Source organism: Sminthopsis crassicaudata, chromosome 1 (assembly GCF_048593235.1).
Source record: "Sminthopsis crassicaudata isolate SCR6 chromosome 1, ASM4859323v1, whole genome shotgun sequence".
Taxonomy (NCBI): Eukaryota; Metazoa; Chordata; class Mammalia; order Dasyuromorphia; family Dasyuridae; genus Sminthopsis; species Sminthopsis crassicaudata.
In genome coordinates, this window is record NC_133617.1 from 30,093,664 (window position 1) to 30,108,427 (window position 14,764).

Sequence of the window (14,764 nt, forward strand, 5' to 3'; positions counted from 1 at the left end):
TTTGTGGGGGGCAAGCTTGATGATAATCTCAGTTAAAAACATTTTTAAAAAATGTTAATATGTTTTTACATCACTTAACTTTCTTAGTTTTCCTATTCTTTCTCCCTTTGCCAGAGATCCTTTCCCTATAACAAAGAATAAACCAGAAGTAGAAATGAGAGGGTGGAAGCAGGGAAACATGGAGAAATTATTTAATTAATATTAAATTAACCAATATAAGGAGAAAGCTTGACAACATTGGCTACATCTAGTCTCCTTTCTCTACAAAAATGAAATGGCAGATGGAGGATAAGGGAGGTTTCTTTTCATCTCTTTTATTAGGAACTATTCTTCATCAATTTTTTTTTAAATTTTTTAACTTGCTTTTGTCTATATTTATTTTTTATTTTTTAAAATTAATTTTATAATTATAAAAATTTTTTGACAGTACATATACATGAGTAATTTTTTTTAAATAACGTTTTCCCTTGTATTCATTTTTCCAAATTTTCCCCTCCCTCCCTCTACTCCCTCCCCTAGATAACAGGCAATCCCATACATATTAAATGTGTTACAGTATAACCTAAGTGCAATACATGTGTGTAAATCCAATTTTCTTGTTGCATGTTAAGAATTGTTCTGGTCTTCCATCAATGAATGCTTGGAAAATCCTCCATTTCATTAAAGTTCTGCCTTTTCCCCTAAAACATTATACTCATTTTTGCTGGGTAGGTTATTTCTTGGTTGTAATCCTTTGGGTATAGTTCCAAATTGCTCTCCAGAATGGTTGGCTCAGTTCACAACTCCACCAATAATGCATTAGTGTGCCAGTTTTCCCACATCCCCCCCATCATTTATCATTATCTTTTCTTGTCATTTTAGCCAATTTGAAAAGTGTGAGGTGATATCTCAGAATTCTTTTAATTTTCATTTTTCTATTCAATGGTGATTCAGAGCCTTAATAGAAACATTTTTTTAAAAATTGCTAAAATCTCTCAGTATTTTTTTCTGTTTTTTCTCTTCCCACGTAATAAGAGATTTTTTTTTTTTAAAGAAAATCTGCAAAACTGATCAATACTTCATAAAAGTCAGTGTAGTACACTCCACTTGGGACCTCCCTCCCATCCCATCTTTGCTGTGCAGCATATATTTGCCATATACATGTTCATTCCCATTCAATCCTAAGGGTTGAGGGTATCTTATATCTCTTCTTCAGAGCCTTGCTTGCTTGTAATGTTGATATGTATGTGTGTGAGTGTGTGTGTGAGAGAGAGAGAGAGAGAGACAGAGACATATGCACATACATAGAAATATATGTTTATTTCTGTTCATTACGCATTAGTTCATGTAACTCTTTTCCATCCTTTAATATTCACCATAAAGCACACTTATTTTGCATTCTATTTATGTTACATAGTTTGTTTTGCCATTCCTTAATATTTGGGCAGGTTTATTCACATTTTGCTTTTTTTTTTTTTTTTTTTTTTTTAAGTCATAGAACATAATCCTTCTATAAGTAGATTTTTATAAATAAAATGATCATCTTGAAGTATTAGCTTAATAGTTGAATCTCTTAAGTGATTCTGTCCATTGCTTCTGCAGCACTTTGCCTTTTTCATCATTCCTAACTTACCATCGCTCTTGTCTGCTTTTCTGGCTAATTCCTTGCTGCTTCTTAACATGTAGAATCTCACCATATTCAAAAATGCCTCACTTGACTTTTGTTAGCTGTGGTCCCATATACTTTCTATTTCTGACTAAACTTCTTGAGATGAACTTTGTAAAGCTAGATGAAATACTAGTTATTTGGCAAAAAAAAAATCTCAAAAGTGATTTTTTAAAAAGTTGGAATGAAGGGGCAATAGCCCTTTCAGATCTCACAGCAGTGATCAAAATTGTTACTAGTTTAAAAAGGAAAAAAGTGGAACAAACTAGATAAGAAAGAATTAAAAAAAAACTGAGCTGAATATAATTAATTAAGAATAGAGTAAAAAGATAAAATAGATAATTTAGATCTGTGAAGTTGAAAAATTTTTGTGTAGACAAAAATAATGCAAATATGTTGAGAAGAAGAAAGTCTTCAATTTTTTATAACACCTTTGCTTTAAAGTTTTTAAGAAGGAATAAACCTATCCCCATTTTGGAAGTTGGGAAACAGAAATTGATTGTTACTTGGCATTAGCAAATCAAAGGATGGATAGAGTTACTGTCCTAAAATTAGGAAGAACTGAATTCAGATCCTTTCTCAGAACTTAACAGCTGTGTGAGGAGAGAGGGTGCTTAGTAGTTTTCCCTGTAGAAGGTAATGTTTGAATTTTTTATTGAAAGAAAAGGGGAAGATTTCTAAAAAGGCAGGGTTTTTTGAATTTGCATGTGTGTGGAATTTGTATGATCAGATTTGTGCTTACGGAAACTGGATTATTATGTATTTTTAATTTCTAAATTCTTTGTAGTCTTGCATTTTTAACACATATCAAATTTTTCAGGGGCCGCAGTGGCAAAGGACTTCCTCCATCTTCAGTAAGTAAATATGAATATTTTAACTTGTTTTTGAGAAATTAAATTTTAAATTGGCTTTTAATTTATAAACTTAGCTAAAAGAAAAATAATCAGTCATACTAATCTCATATTTTGTAATTTTGATTGTAGATCAAGTGATCATATTTTTTTATTTAGGGTGTCATTTCTCAAACATAGTCTAAGAAGACAATATTTAGATCCATAAAATAGAGAGCAACTTTAAAATCCTTTGCTCAAACTAGACAAATTTAGACTAATAATCCAAGTAGAAAGGAAAATCAGGCATAGAAATGGGGAAAAAACTTTTTGTCAACTGAAAATGTGCTGTTTTGAACTCATTCTGACTTATAAATACTAAGGTATCTTTTTTCTGCAGTCAACTCATCTCTCACCCTTTTTATCTTCATGGAAAATTGCCTTCTGGTCATAGACTTTTTTCAACTTTAGGGTAGAGTTTGTGACTGAGAAATAATAACATGATTGAATCAGGTAGGAATTGATGCAGACTTAGATTTCTTTTTGGTTCAGGAGACAGATGCTTTGAGAGAAATAAAGATAAAGAGGGTAAAGTCAAAGTTCAAAAAAGTTAATTCTTTTTCTTTTTTTTTTTTAATCCTGTGCACTTTTCACATGATTTGTATCTAGTACTAAAATTCATGTGTACAAATTGTGAATATATGAGCTTCTATAATTCTTTCATAAAGCAAGAATCTTGATTTTAATTAAAGTAAAATTTTCTGACCTGTATTACAGTCAATAAAAGCAAACAAATACATCTTTCTGATCATTCTTTTTACATTCCAGATTTCTTTTGATGGCATCTATGCGAATATGAGGATGGTTCATATACTTACATCAGTTGTTGTAAGTTTTTACAATATTTCTTAAAATTGTGTTTTTGGTGGTATAATTAAAAAGCTGTGAATTTTGAAAATATAGTATGTGAAAATATACTTGAAACCATGGGTCTACTTTAAGGGAAAGTAATGGTGAGGTTTTACAAGGCAATTTGAAAGCAAATTGGATTAGAATTTCTATGTATAACATAGTATATAATGTATTCTGTTCCTGATGTCTTCTTTTACTAAGGCTGGCATTTAGTATTCTTCACAGTGGTTCACACTCTCCTATTCTCGTTATTGCCAGATTAAAGTAAATTTAAATTGGAAGTATTTGTACAAACTACTTAAGCTGAGAATCATGCTGCCAACTTACATTTGAGATAAATATATTTTCTGTCTAAATCATTCAGATAAGATGTTCAGATGCTCTTCTCCCCATGTCTCATTAGTCTACTTTTTAGTTATTTCTTTTGAAACATACAAACTAGATAAAATCACAATTCATAATTATGGAGATGCTTTATTTGATTCTTTTATAATGTTTTTAGGGATCCAAATGTGAAGTTCAAGTGAAAAATGGCGGTGTATATGAAGGAGTTTTTAAAACATATAGTCCTAAGGTAATGAAAAAAAAAGTTTCTATTTTGTTAGCTTTTTTTTTTTTTCTTTTGCAGACATTGTAATTTCTCACTGTGCATTCATGGTATTGTTGCTTAATTGAAATATAATTAAGATTTCTGAATTTAGTGCTTTATATTTTTGACTTTTCATCTTTCTGGGGCAGCTGGGTTGCATTGTAGATAAAATTGTGGACTTTCAAGTCAGAAGAGTTCCTATCACATACTTAATAGCTATGTGACCCTGGGCATGGCACTTTTAATCTCTTTGCCTCAGATTTTTATTTGTAAATAAGAGTTAATAAGTAATAGGTATGTCTTACAGTGTTGTCTTGAAAATCAAATGAGGTAATATATAAAGTGCTTTGTGAAACCTAAAGTGTTCTACAAAACCTAGTGGATACTTAAGCCTAGAACAGCCTAGGAAAACAATAGATAAAATATTAGCAGAGTCTAAACCATTCATTGACTATTACCTGTGATCAGGTTGGATTTGTACTAGGAATATGGGCATTGTTCAGCATTTGGAAAAGTATAAATATAATTGACTCTAATCACTCCCTCCTCTCCACTTCTCACCCCTCAAAAAGCCATTACATCAATAATATATCATTAGATGTATATATATTTTTTTAACCCAAAAGGTCATTATCTGAATAAATAAGTCTTTCCTTAAAATGATAAATAGTATCTTTCAGAGACTGAGAGCTAGCATTATCTTCCGTGAAGAAACATTTAGAATATTCCAATAAGATCAGAGGCAAAAATATGAATGGGTATCCCTTGTCATTACTGTTGTTTAATATTATTTTAGAAAATGTTAGGTATAATAATAACAGTAACATTAATGATAATAATATATATTTGTATAGTATTTAGTTTTTAACCAGGCATGGCATTTCTCATTTGATCTTTACAACAACCCTGGGCAATAGCTTCTGTTAGTATCCCCATTTTATCGATGAGGAAACTGAAACTAACAGATGAAATGACTTGCTCAGCATCTCGGAGCTAGGAAGTATCTCTAAGCCCAGAACTTCGTCTGTTGCACCACTTACCTTCCTCAATAAGCAAGGAAACGAAATTGAGGGTCTTTGCATAGGCAGAGAGAAAACTAAGTTATTACTGTTTGCAGATATATAATGGTTTAACAACAGTTAATTAAAGATCAAAGTAAAAGTTTAATATAACTTATACAAAGTAGTTGGCTATAAATTCTCACACAAGTCATTAACCTTTATTTTTATTACAAAGAGAACTTAGCTTGAAGAGAGATTAAAAAGGCACGCCAATTATTGTATTTAAAGAATGTATAGCAGAGTTCTCAGGAATCTGTTTACCAAGAAACCCTCAGTGCTTAAATGGGGACAACTATAGAATATTTTTTACAGAAATAAAGTAAGGCTTAAACAGCCAGAATGGTGTCAACTGATCATGATTGAGCTATGTCATTAACATATAAAAATGGTGATAAACACTCAAATCCACTTACAGATTTGGTGCCAGACAACCTTGGAGTTATTTACAAATCTACACAAAATAACAATATTTTAGATTCAAGACCAGGGGTTCTCAAACTACGGCCCGCTGAGGACGTTTATTCGGCCCGCTGGATTATGGCAAATGGGCTGAGGGGTGGAGATAGATTTGAGCTTTTGTTTTTATTATAGTCTGGCCCTCCAACAGTCTGAGGGACAGTGAAATGGCCCCCTATTTAAAAAGTTTGACGACCACTCATCAAGAGAAATGTTTTTTTGTTTTGTTTTGTTTTTGTTTTTGTTTTTAAGAAATGGAAGGGTCCTAGTAGTTCTGGATCTGAAATTGTATGATAAAGTAATAATCAAAAAACAGTTTGGTTCTTGTAAAGTTGGTCAGATGAAGTAAATAGGACTTAGAAGCAATGTAGATCAGTAGTGATGTGTTGAAGGGTAAAAACTATTTGAAGAAGATTGCTGAGAAAACGCAAAAGTCATCCAGTAGGAACTAGGTTTAAATCAGCACCATTTACTGTGAATACACAATAAACTCCCAAGTATATTTATGTTCTAAATATAGAAGATCGTATCATTTGAAAATTTTACAAAAAAGGAACAGATTTTTCACATTTATTCTCTCTTAAACAAGAATAGAGATACTCATAACATATAAAATGTACAGTTTTGATTACATTAATTTGAAAAGTACTTACACAGCAAAATTTAAATAATTAGATCAAGAAAGGTAATAATTTAGAGAAAATTTGACTTCCATCTCTTATGTAAAGATCTAAGTTATATAAAAAAATTAATAGAAGTACATTAAGAATTATTTCCACTAGGTAAATGGTCATGAACAACTCATTCTCAAATAAATGCAAGCTTTCAGTAGTCAGCTAGGTGGTGCAGTGGATAGAGTATCTGGCCTCAAATACACCCTAGCTGTGTGACCCTCGGCACTCATTCAACCTTATTTGCCTCAGTTTCCTTATCTGTCAAATGAGCTGGAGAAGGAAATGGCAAACTGCTCCAGGATCACTGTCAACAAAACCTAAATTGGACCATGAAGAGTTGGACATTACTGAAAATGACTGGGCATTCATTAATTTGGTGAGATGATGCTTAATGTTGAAATAGGCAAGAAATTTTTGTTCATAAATGCACTTTACCACACAGTAGAAAAGGGAAGCAAACTCAAGACTGAGCCTAATCTAGGGTTCTCTTACACAGATATCCATGTCTTTTTTTTTTAGGCTGGGGTTAAGTGACTTGCCCAGGGTCACACAGCTAGGAAGTGTTAAGTGTCTGAGATCAGATCTGAGATCAGATTTGAACTCGGGTCCTCCTGAATTCAAGGCTGGTGCTCTATCCACTGCGCCACCTAGCTGCTCCCTCTTACACAGATATCAAAATCAATTTGTCAAAATGGTAAGCTCCTACTATGTGATAGGCATTATGCTGAGTGTAGGGGATATAAAGGAAGGTAAAATCAGTCTGTGCCCTTGTGGAATTCACAACCTAAGATTAGGACACTTAGGAAAATCAAGAAATTTGTAACTTAAAGTCTTTTTTCAGAGGAAGAGAGAAGGAACAGACTTGATTGCATCTCTTTAAAAAGCTACCAATAAGCTATCCCTTCTACATTCACTTTTCCCTATCAAGATTGCAATATATTGCAGGTCAGCATAAGAACTTTAAATGGAAATTGTTTGCGAGTTTTGTGAAAGCCACAGACAACACTCAAAATGATAGACAATGACAAAAAATTTTTAGAAATTAAGAAATATACATGTAGTATTATATGATACCAAACCAAATTTTGCAGTGAACTTCTCTGGTACAAAGAGAAGGTCAAACAAAAACTTATATCCAAATTTACCAGATCATAGGGACACTGAGTCTCTAACCCCTGAGATGTGGAAGAGAATCAACTACAGTTGTCTGCTGAGCCATAGATTTTCCTGTTGTCATCTTTTTTTTTCCTTTTTCTTTTTAAACATGGACCATTAACTATCCTGTTTAAGTTGGTTTTGACAACTGGAAAATTTTGGTCATGAATAACTTCCAAAATTTTTTTAAAGCAATATTAATAAATGATTTATATAGCTTAGTTATGCTTAAATGAACTTGATTACACTTACTCTATTTTGGTGCTAAGTGTAGCCACAAGTTATCACACATTTTTATTTTAAAAAATTAAGTTAGGCTTGTCATTCAATTTAGTTGGTTGATTCCAATCTTTATTAGCTGTTGTGTACTGTTCTCTACCTCAATAGCCTGAGATGATTTTTTTGAGATATTTATTGCATTATTTATTAAATAATGGGAAAACCTACTTGATAGTTTTGTATGCTTTCACTTGTAGTGTGTTTTGGAAAAAAAAATTGCCCTATGTGTAAAAAAATTGCTGCTGATAGGTTTTCCTAAAGACAAAAACTGAAGCAGGCTCATTGAAATCAAATAAAAGTAGGCATTTTCAGTTTAAGTTCTCTGATTTTATGCATGTTGAATGGTCTACACTTCTTTGATTAAAATATTGTATTTCACTTTGGCTTAGTGTATCAATTTTAAGTAAAGCGTAGCATCACATTGTGAGTAATCTTTGAATGTCAAATACTCAAGAATTTTGAGTGGTTAAGAAGCACACATGATTTCAGTTTAGATGATTTTCTATTGTGTTGTTAAATATTTAGTTTAAGCTAAATTGTGCCTCAGAATTTGCTATAAGTATGTTTTATTTTAAATTTGCAAGAAATGTAAATATATACTTTTAGTACAAATATGAACTAAAGATATAGGCCATGGTTAGGGGTATTATATATGCTAAAAAAAATAACATCAATAAGATCTTTTTTTTTTTTAAGCTTTTAATTTTCAAAACATATGCATAGATAATTTTCAACATTCACCTTGCAAAACCTTGTATTTTACTTTTTTTTTTTCCTCCCTTCCCCTCACTCCCTCTCCTAAATGAATAAAATCTTATAACATTTTCAAGTTGGGTATGAAAAATAAAGCAGTGTGTAACCACCTTGTTAAGATTGTTTCTTATATATGTATTTAAACTCTAAAATTCTATACGTGATAGGATTTCACTGTGTTTGGTACTGTTCTCTGGCCTAGTCTTTTGTGTTTTGAAGTATTTATGAAGGTTGGGAACTGGAAATTCACAATTAAAAAAACAAGAATAGCCTTTAATTAGAATGTCTAATACAATGTCAGGTGTTGACTGAGTATGAATTGTTCACTAGCCACTTCAGTGCCTGGAATTCTGTTAATTATCCCTGCATCTTGCATTAAGATGCAACCAAGACATCTGTTTCTTTATGAAGCCTTTCTTCCCTGCCCCTCCTCTTCTAATGTTTTCCCTCCCAAACTGATTATTGTTTACTTAGTCTGTATATATTAATTAATATTTATTCATATAATTTTATGTGTATTTGTCTCCCCATTAGAATGTAAACAAGTAAAGATTATTTTAATTTTTTGTATATATGTGACCTCTAGGACCTAGAGCAGTGCTTAGTACCTGGTAGATACTTAACATGCCCATTAGTTTGATTCTTCACCCATAGTTTGGTACTTTTCTAATAAAAATGTAAATATCTCTCTTGATGACCTTTCTGGGGAGACCCCAGAGAGTTAGCATATTGGAAATTGTTGTCAATAGATATAAATTCAAGTATTTATTGACTGTTAATGTAACTTTGGAATTTGAGGCAAGTCTAACCAGGGCTTTTCAGTTTCTTCCATTGCAAAATAGAGAAGTATTCCATGTTCCAGGTTGTTGAGGAACCATAAGTTTTTGTGAAGGTGTTTTGAAAACCATGAATTGCTATATAGATGTGAGATGAGCTTTTCATTGGCTGTATGATTTTCTTCCAGTCTTATTGAGCTAGTAACAGAAATCCCTTTAAGACTAGTTGATGGATATATCTTTTTGGAGGAGATTTTTTTCTTTTAAATGGGCATGGGCCACACTTTAGTTATTGAACCAGTAGATCAGAGTACTTTCCTAGGGAGTATATGATTTTTTTTATATATTGTGAAACAAATTAATTGACCAGTCTTTTCTCCCTTCCTCACCCCTATCCTAATTACAAAGGGCTTTGTGTTGTAAAATGCTTACTATTATAATTTCATTTGTGATTTGATTTTTACAGACATTTTTTAATACTTCCCTTTTTAAATTTTAGTGTGATTTAGTGCTTGATGCTGCTCATAAAAAAACCACAGATTCCAGCCCTGGGCCAAAGCGTGAAGATATCGTGGAGAGGATTTTGTTCAAGTGTTCAGACTTTGTAGTGGTACAATTCAAAGACATGGATTCCAATTATGCCAGAAGAGGTAGGTTTTTAAGTTGATGAAAATAGCAACACATTACTGAGAAGGCCCATTAAGTTTGTTAATTGCAGTGTATTTATGAAGTATTGTCACTAATGTGATTTTCACTAATTTAGTATAGAAAAATGGCTTTTATAAAATATTATGGAGACAAAGTGTGCATTTTACTCAATCTTGAAAGGAAGTACATTAATTAGGATACATATCTTTACTGATTTCAATTAAATATTACTTTTTTTTCCCTTGGTATTTTTAATTGTACTTTTGAAAGTTTCTTAAGATGTGATACTCTTTTCTTCTTTTCATGGTTTAGAACTTATCATGGGTCATTTAATTTAAAAATGTACTTTCAAGGTTTAGAGAAATCAATTGATGTAGGAAGGGAAAGGCACCTGGTGTCTAATCTTAGCCTAAGATAAGCAGGTTGGGTAAGCAGATAATCAGACACCCCAGTAGTCAGGAGGAATCATATTACCAATCTGAAAAGGTATGTAGATTTATGGAAATTGAGTCCAACACCATTGCCTGTGGGAATTTGTGGTTTATTTTAGTAATTAGAGAATATATTCTGCCAGGCTTATTAGCTGTAGTAATGCAAAGAAAAGATTTCAAGAGCAGTTGTCAAGTATGAGTTCTTTTTTTTATTCTTTTCTTTTTTTCTTTTTGGTTCTTTAAATACAAACAAACTTCATTATTGCTAAAACTAACATGGGATTTTTTACATGTATCTTTACTTTTCCTCCATGGATTTCTTTCTTTCTTTCTTTTTTTAACTTTCATAAAGCTTTTATTTTTATTTTTTTCTTTAAAAATTCTACAGAATGTTGCCCCTACAACTCAGAATATTTAAGCACTTAGAGAATTATTGAAACAAAAACTGGAATTCATAGTGAAGAAATGTATTGACCACAAACTTACACAAATGTATTTATAGTAACAAACAGATTTGTTTATGGTGCCATTCTTTTTTGCCCCAAAAAATCAGGGAAAAAATTTTCTTCCTCTTAACCTGTCCTTATTTTTGCATTTTCAAATTGGCCAAAATTAGAAAGACAAAGATATCATACCTTTCAAAATCTTTGAATTTTCTTTTAGCAGAAATATTCTTTATTTTTTCTAAATTATATCTATTACATGTATAAAATTATGCAGAACATTTACATATTAGCTATGTTGCATATGCCCTTCTCCCCCCCCTCAAAAAAAAAAAAAGCAAGAGAAATAATCAGAAAAGATGTCCTTCAATTTGCATTCAAGAATTAATCAATTCTGGGTAGCATTTTTTTTTTTTTTTTTTTTTTTTTTTTTGCCATGAGTCAGAATTGCTATGGATTACTATATTGATCAGAGTAGCTAAGTCTTTCACATTTGTTCATTGTCATTCTTTTAGTATTACTATTATTGTGTGTGATGATCTCCTAGTTGTGCTCATTCACTTGGTTTTTGATGAGATGGGAGATCCAGTGACTGGTGGTAAAGAGATAATGGCATGGGAAATGACAGGTATACAGAGTGCAAGATGTTGTATTAACTAGAAATACTTCATTTTGGAAGCAACACACATACAAGCATCAAACTATTTAAAAAGTGAAATTTACTATACTTTAACAAATGCTGCTTTAGAGATAGTTTACTGTCTTAACTGAGAAAAGGAACCCTCAAAACCATTGTGTCCGTCAAATAGTGGATATTTTGACAAATGGCAGAGGTAGTATCATTTGAGACAGTATGAGTAGACAGTATCATTTGAGAATAAGATTGTGTGTGTCTGTGTTTTTTTTCCAAGATTTTATGAAATGAGGGGAATGAATCTTTGGAAAATTACCTTAGAAGATATTACAGAGAATATGGTGTGACACTTAATTGGAGCAGATCTTTTTAGTAGTCTTTGTAGTTGAAGCTGGAAAGAGAATAATATGTTGAAACAAAGTGGTACCAAGCTAGCATTTTAGTGACAATTGATTTCTCATAGTTTGAATGGAATTTATTTGGTTACCACCTAAGGCATTATCAGGTGAAGATAGCAAGTAACTTTCAGAGATGAAATTGGGTGGGAAGAGAACTGGGCTAGATGCCATAGACAGTTTTCAAAGTATTCATAGAGTTATGTTTTCTAGTTCTTTCTTTTCTTTTCTTTTTCTTTCTTTTTTTATTTTTGGCTGAGACAATTGGGGTTAAGTGACTTGCCCAGGGTCATATAGCCAGGGAGTGTTGTGTCAGTGAGGCCACATTTGAACTCGTGTCCTCCTGACTTTAGGGCTGGTGCTATATCCACTGCACCACCTAGCTGCCTTGTTTTCTGGTTATTTCAAAGAGAAGATACCAATAAATGGCTAAATGGAAAATGTCACGGACCAAACATAAGATTATTTTAGAGCTTTTTTTTTTTTTTTTTTTTTTTAACATTTAAAGACACTTTGTTGGACAACTTACTGCTGGATCTATAGTCAGGACGACCTACATTCAGGGCAAGCTCTGAGTGTTTCTGGCAATGTGAACCACTTAGCCTCAATTTTTGCATCTGAAAAATGGGTACTGATAGACTACTTATTCACTTATTTGCTTGCCTATCTTGTCTTACATGATTAAGAGAGTCAAATGGAGTAGTTTCTGCAATGTATTTCATAAATCTTGAATTTTTCTCTCTCCTTCTTCACTAGTCCCCTCCGGGAAAATAAACAAACGAAAACGAAAAAACACATACAAGATAACAAATTATAGCAAAAAGGTGAAAATACTGTGCTTTGATATATATTAGATCTCTATAGTTCTCTCTGCATACAGATGGCACTTTCTATCCCAAGTCTCTTGGAATTGACTTGAATCACCTCATTTTTGAAAAGAGTCCCATCACAGCTGATCATTATATAATCTTGTTACTGTGTATTATATTCTCCTGGTTCTGCTCAGTTCATGTAAGTCCAGGTTTTTCTGAAATCAGTCTGCTCCTCATTTCTTGTAGAACAATAATATTCCATACATTCATGTACCATAGCTTAGTATTCCAAGTTAATAGCTATCCAACCATTCCCTGACTCTTAGGCAACCATTCAATTTCCAGTTCCTTGCTGCCACAAAAAAGACTGTTACAAACATTTTTGCACATGTAGGTCCTTTTCCCTCTTTTTTGATTTCTTTGGGATACTAGAGACACTGCTGGGTCAAAGGACAGTTTGGGCATAGTTCCAAATTGCTCCATAATGGTTGGATCAATTGATATAACACCACCACTGACCAATGTAATCCCAGACATCCTCTCCTATATTTACCATTATCTTTTCCTATCATTTTAGCCAATCTGAGAGCTGTGAAATAGTACCTCAGAGTTGTCTTAATTTGCATTTCTCTATTCAATAGTGATTTATTATATTTTTTCATATGAGTAGAAATGGCTTTAATTTGTTTGAAAGTTGGGATTTTTTTTAGATATTTTTATATTCAACTCACAACTGTGCTCTCTGCCTATATATACTCCTAACTACTCTAATAATGAGAAAGTTGCAAGTTGTCATCTTCATAAGTAGGAATATAAACATATTAACCTTATTAAGTTGTTTATGATTTCCCTTTCTTGATTACCATTTTATGGTTCTCTTGAGACTTATATGTGAAAGTAATATTTTCTATTCAGCTCTTGTCTTTTCATCAAAAATGCTTGCAAGTCCTCTGTAGAATGGATCATTTTTTTCCCCCTGTGAAGCATTATACTCAGTATTGCTTGGTAGGTGATTTCTTGGTTATAGAACTAGGATTACAGATTACTATCCTAGTTCCTTTGCTCTCTGGAATATCATATGCCAGGCCCTCTGAAGGTGCTAAATCTTGTGTTATCCTAAGTGTGATGTCACAATATTTGAATTGTTTCATTCTAGATGCTTGCAATATTTTCTCCTTGAACTGGGAATTCTGTTATTTGGCTACAATATTTGAGAGTTTTTATTTTGGGATCTCTTTCAGAAGGTGATTGGTGAATTCTTTCATTTTCTATTTTACATTTTGGTTCTACAATATCAGGGCAGTTTTCTTTGATAATTTCTTGAAATTCTCTCTCTTTTTTTTTCCCCCCCTGAGGCTGGGGTTAAGTGACTTGCCCAGGGTCACACAGCTAGGAAGTGTTAAGTGTCTGAGACCAGATTTGAACTGGGGTCCTCTTGAATTCAGGGCTGGTGCTCTATCCACTGTGCCACCTGTTGCCCCCAATTTCTTGAAATTCTCATTGGCTTTTTGTATTTCCTTTTGCACCACTCATTTGTATTATCAAATTTTCCTTTACTTCTTACTTGATTTTCAAAATCCCTTTTGACTTCCTAACTTCTTTTGAGTGTGTTTTGAATTTTCTTGTCACCCTTGTAACTTCTATGGTCAGAAATCTTTTTCTGTTGTTTGCTCATTTTCTTAGCTTATCTCTTGACTTGTAACTCAGTTGGACTCTGTTTCTAGGGTGGAGGTGGCATTGTCCCAAGCTTCAGGGTTTTGGTGCAGCAGTTTTCAGAAATACTTCTAGTAATCTGTAACTTTTGAGTTCTTCCAAAGTGGTATGATCTAAGAAAAAAATGTGTTTACTATTCTGTGCTTTGGTATGTAAGTGACTGCAAGCTCTCTTTTCTGTTGAGGAACTGTGAGGAGGTTCCCCACTCCACTGTAGCCGGAAGCTCTGGTGTGCTAGTGCTCCTCTCTGCTTTGGGCCTGTGACCCAGATCTGAGCATGGCTAAAAAAAAATGCTCTTATTATTTTCATTTTACAGAAGAGGTAGCAGGCTGCACTGTAAAAAGCTCTGGATTTGCAGCTAGGGTTTGACTCTTGGATCTTCACTAGCAGAAGCTAATCTTCAGGTACAGAACATCCATGATGGGAAATTAGGAGTAAACAAGATTATTCAGTTCATCTTGTATGCTGTTTTCATTAAACAGTTTCCAAATAATCTCTTATAAGATGGTTATCTATTAGAATTTTTCAGGTTTAAAATTGTGTTCAATAGTTTTTTCT

The 14,764-nt window shown here is 32.7% G+C and overlaps 1 protein-coding gene across 9 annotated transcripts in view; it reads left to right on the forward strand.

Annotated features, from left to right (window-relative positions):
* ATXN2 (ataxin 2) overlaps positions 1 to 14,764 on the forward strand; it is a 91,350-nt gene that overhangs the window by 20,282 nt on the left and 56,304 nt on the right. For all 9 annotated transcript variants that reach the window (XM_074297344.1, XM_074297362.1, XM_074297361.1 and 6 more), the window contains exons 2-5: positions 2,466 to 2,499; positions 3,304 to 3,363; positions 3,890 to 3,961; positions 9,630 to 9,780. In XM_074297344.1, the coding sequence (XP_074153445.1) occupies positions 2,466 to 2,499; positions 3,304 to 3,363; positions 3,890 to 3,961; positions 9,630 to 9,780 (317 nt within the window). The remainder of the gene's footprint in view (positions 1 to 2,465; positions 2,500 to 3,303; positions 3,364 to 3,889; positions 3,962 to 9,629; positions 9,781 to 14,764) is intronic.